The following is a 5,000-nucleotide window of genomic DNA, read 5'->3' as shown; positions in this document are numbered from 1 at the left end:
CTCCATCTTCTCTCTCTCTCTCTCTCATACTATCTCTCTCTCTCTCTCTCTCTCATCCACATCTCAAACTCTACTCATCATCTCTCTCTCACTACAACACTCATCCTACTCTCTCTCTCTCTCTCTCTCTCTCTCTCCTACCTTCCTCTTTCTCCTCTCTCTCTTCCTCTTCTCCTCTCTCTCTCTCTCTCGTCCTCTCTCTCTCTCTCTCTCTCTCTCTCTCTCTCTCTCTCCTCTCTCCTCTCTCTCTCCTCTCTCTCTCTTACTTACATACACACGTTCATTACATATATATGGCGCACAACACAACACACAGCACACGTACACAACATCACATACAACACAACACTCACACACGCATATATTATAGTATATGTCTATATATATATATAATATAGGTATAATAATTTAAATATATATATATATATATATAATATATATATATATATATATATACATATATAAATATGTTAATATATAATATATATATATAATATATATATATATAGATATAACATATATATACATATATATTACGTGTGTGCGTGTGTGTGTGTGGGTGTGTGTGTGTGTTTTGTGTATGTATGTATATCATCTATACATATATAATATATATAGTATTATATATATATATATATATATATATATTATATATATATATATAATATAACATTTATATATATATATATATATATAATTATATATATATATGTATATATATAGATATATATGGATAGATAGGAACATATATATTATTTATATGTATATATATTTGATAATATATATATATAATATATATATAATATATACATGTAAATATATATATATATATATTAATTATATATATATATATATATATATAAAATAGTATATGAATATATATATATGTATATATATATAATATATACATATAATATATCTAGAATATATAATATATATAATATATATATATATATATATATACTATATAATATATCATGTGTGTGTATATACATAACCAACATATATATCTATAATAATATAGTATAAATATATATATAATATAATATATCTAATATATATATAAAATAAATTCAGTATCAGCATACATAACTTATATAAAATTAAATATATATATATATTAACTATATGATTATATTATATAGAATATATATATATAATAAAAGTAACTATAAATAATATATATATAGATATCAGTAATCAGCATACATATATATATATAATATATATATATAGATATATATAGTATATATATATATAATATATATATATGTATATATATATATAATATTATATGTATGCATGTATCACATATATATATACATATATTATATATATTAAATAAATATATACATATATACATATAATATATAAATAATATAATTAATAGTAAAAATATATATACATATATATATAATAATATATGTGTGTGTGTGTGTGTGTGTGTTTGTGGTGTGTGTGTGTGTTGTGTGTGTTGTTGTGTGTGTTGCGTGTGTGTGTGGAGTGGTGTGTGTGTGTGTGATGTGTGGCGTGTATTAACATATATATATATATAATACAATATATATATATATAATATAATTATATATATATATATAAATATATAACATACATCATATAATATATAAATATGATATACAATAATAGCATATATATATAAATATAAATATATATATATATAAATATATAATGTGTGTGTGTGTGTGTGGGTGTGTGTGTGTGTGTGTGGTGTGAGTGTGTGTGTGTGATGTGTGTGTGTGTCGTGTGTGTGTGTGTGTGTGTGTGTGTGTATACATATATAATATATATATATATATATATATATATATAATATATAATATATATATAAATATATATATATATATATATCATATATTAAGGTATAAATATATAAATACATATAGAGTATATACCTATATATAATCTATATATATCATATAATTTATACATATATGCATATATATATATATCTATATATAAATATATATATATATTATATATATAATATATATATATAATAAATATACACACACATAAGTACATATGCATGTTTCTCTATGTTTGCTGTAATAGTTAGACAAACAAGTAGATAAATGCATAGATAGATAGTTAAATAGATAGATACACACACACACACACAGTCAGATAGATAGATATGTATATTTGTGTGTGTGTTTTTGCGTACTTGCGCCCCAATGCATATCAGTATAAGTGCGTGTAATGGCACCTTTTTACGAGTCAGCCAGCTGATTAGGTCGCAGCTGTTGCTTTCTTTGTGGGGGCGAAAGCGTCTTGGGTCGGGCGCTGGGGCCTCGACTCGAGCAGCTCCTGCCTGTAGAGAGGCGCAGCAATGGATCTCCCTCGCCCGGCCGCCCAGACGCCCGTCCAAGCCGCCCAGACGCCCATCCAGGCCGCCCAGATGCCCGTCCAGGCCCCCCAGACGCCCGTCCAGCACGCCCAGAGGCCCGTCCAAGCCCCCCAGACGCCCGTCCTGGCCGCCCAGACGCCCGTCCAGTCCGCCCAGACGCCCGTCCCGGCCGCCCAGACGCCCTTCCAGTCCGCCCAGACGCCCTTCCAGTCCGCCCAGACGCCCGTCCAGGCCGCCCAGACGCCCATCCGGGCCGTCCGCGCCTTCCTCTCGAGCGTCTCCATAGAGCCCATCCTCTTCTTCTACAACTTCCAGTTCTACGCCGTGAACGTGATCAAGGAGAACCTGAAGCTGGACCGGTTCTGCAGGATCGCCCTGGGCCGCGCGGAGGAGGAGTGCGCCCTCATCAACGACGGCCGCCACGAGGAGCTCCAGGTCGAAGTGCAGAGGCTGGACAGCGTGTTCCTTCTCTACGAGCAAGGTCGTCTCGACGGTCGTTCCTTCCCCATCCTGCTGATGTCCTTCATACGCCTCGTGGAGTGGGGAGGGCGACAGGAGCGGCCAGGAAAGATCCCCCTCGTCATGTCCCTTCCGTTCGCGGGACGGCCCTGGTACCCTCATCCTCTAAACCTGCTGGAGCGCTCTTGCACCTTCGTGCCGCCGCGTAGGGTCCTCCCTGCCGACGCCTTCCTCCTCAATAGCCAGCCTCGGCGGCGGCTGGGTCATGGTCTTCATGGCCTCGTACAGCTAACAATGGGCCGACAAAGACCCACAGCCGCTCGAGGACATTTCGCATGACCGTCATGAACTCGGTCATGCGATCTAGGAGAACCCACTGCGGGACGGCCATGGGCGCCTGGCTCTTCGCCGTCGGAGGATACACTGTGCGTCTACGCCTTCTCCCTTGCTGACTGATCACGGTGTGCATCGTTCGTCTGGAGACCGTCGTGGTCATGCCGGACCCGCGAGCCGTCGGGACACGGCGACAAGGCCCCCGGGCTGCTCGGAACAGACGGCGCCGTGAGACCGTCCTGGAACCCGAGCACGTCGTCGAACCTCTTCCGCGTGTGCATTCCTTCCTCCGGAGGCGGCCGGGACGAGGGCGGCTCCACAATCGTGCTGCTCATGACGCTCATGATGGATCTCAGCTGCCAACCGACCACCACCAACCTGTACCTGTGTGAGCCGCCCCGTGTTCCTGTGGGTACGAGAGGGACTTTCAGCGAGTACACCGCCCCTCGCGGCAGCTGGTCGAGATCTCCGTCATGCTCGCGTCCGCGCCCGCTGATATCCAGCGCCTGAGACTTCCACGACTGCAACTGGGTGGGCGCGGCGGTCGACGTTCCTGGTGTTTCGTGAAGATGCTGGCGCTCGGCCTCCTCACCAGCAGCAGCCAGATGGTGGGTCGTGTACGTCTTCATCGTCTTTCCCGTCGCCCTCCCGGCTGTGGCTGACAGGGGCATGATCTCCAAGGTAAGGAGGAAGCCCAGGTGGTCGCGTCAGAGGACTTTGTTCTTCCTTATCGTGTATCGCAGATGGACCCGCCGGAGTTGCCCGGAGTGTGAGGTCATTGTCAGATCTGTTACATAATGCACATTATGGTATATCACTTCTCGGCGATGATAACGTAACTCTATATACCACAAATATACCCCGTTACGAAATAACACCCACGTACAACCAGCACATACTATTTTAAAAAAATGAAAACTCACACACTAACATAGTTCAACCAACATAACCAAAACAGCACGACAGCAAGATCGAAAAAGAGAACAAGAAGATAACACGATAGCATAGTCCAACCAACATACCTAAAAAAAATCATACTAAAGAAAAACCTTAAATGATAATTAAAACAAAAAAAGACATAACACCAGCCAAACAGCATAACCAAACATACACAACAGAAAGATCTAAAAAAAAAAAAAAAAAAAAAAGACGAAACAAAACCACAGAGCAAACCTCATAACCAAAACCCTCCCCTCTCCCCCAGCTCTGCGACCCAGAGGAAGTGGGTCGAATCTTCTCCATGATGGCTATTCTGGAAATCCTTTGGCCGTTAGTGGACAGCGCTCTGTTCACGGTCGTCTACAGCTCAACCATAGCCTTCTATCCGTCGTATGAACACCTTGTGGGAGCTGGCCATCTCGCCCTCTACGGTCCTTCAGTGGGTTTCCTCCGTGGTTTGAACCTCATGAGGGGGGAGGAGGAGAGAAAAGGGGGGGTCATGGACGTCGTCTGTTCAGAAAGGAGGAACGTCGAGAAATGGGGGGAAAAGCGTGGGGGCCAAAAGAGCTGAATGGGAGAGGAGGGAAGGGGGAGGGGGAAACGGGACGGGGGAAGGGGGGAGGGAGGGATACAGGGATAAAGAAACTGTAGAATGACAGATATTTCTAGAAAGAGAGAAGAGAGAGAGAGAGAGAGAGAGAGAGAGGAGAGAGAAAGGAAGTGTGGTGAGAGAGAGAGCGTGTGTGAGAGAATAGAGAAGAGAGAAACTTTTGTATAAGTTTTAGTTTCATGAGAACAAATTGTTTACCCTAGAAATAAAACATACTGAGTGTTGCGTATAGATATATATATTGTAGTGTCTGATGACTAATAAATGTACAAAGCCATAACTTTATACTAC

General features: G+C 40.7%; 1 protein-coding gene across 1 annotated transcript in view; it reads left to right on the top strand.

The window, feature by feature from the left end:
* The first annotated feature begins 2,350 nt into the window (after window positions 1-2,350).
* LOC122266383 (uncharacterized) overlaps window positions 2,351-5,000 on the top strand; it is a 16,262-nt gene continuing 13,612 nt past the window's right edge. The window contains 9 exon segments of the mRNA XM_086538868.1: window positions 2,351-3,067; window positions 3,069-3,131; window positions 3,133-3,249; window positions 3,251-3,274; window positions 3,310-3,480; window positions 3,482-3,604; window positions 3,607-3,765; window positions 3,767-3,841; window positions 4,365-4,554. Coding sequence (XP_086394994.1) covers window positions 2,351-3,067; window positions 3,069-3,131; window positions 3,133-3,249; window positions 3,251-3,274; window positions 3,310-3,480; window positions 3,482-3,604; window positions 3,607-3,765; window positions 3,767-3,841; window positions 4,365-4,554 — 1,639 coding nt within the window.

This window comes from Penaeus japonicus, unplaced genomic scaffold (assembly GCF_977035675.1).
Source record: "Penaeus japonicus unplaced genomic scaffold, GWHDUDI00000001_assembly GWHDUDI00000008, whole genome shotgun sequence".
In the NCBI taxonomy this organism is placed as follows: domain Eukaryota; kingdom Metazoa; phylum Arthropoda; class Malacostraca; order Decapoda; family Penaeidae; genus Penaeus; species Penaeus japonicus.
Note: the sequence above shows the minus strand (reverse complement) of the source record. Positions and strands in the feature narration are given on the sequence as shown.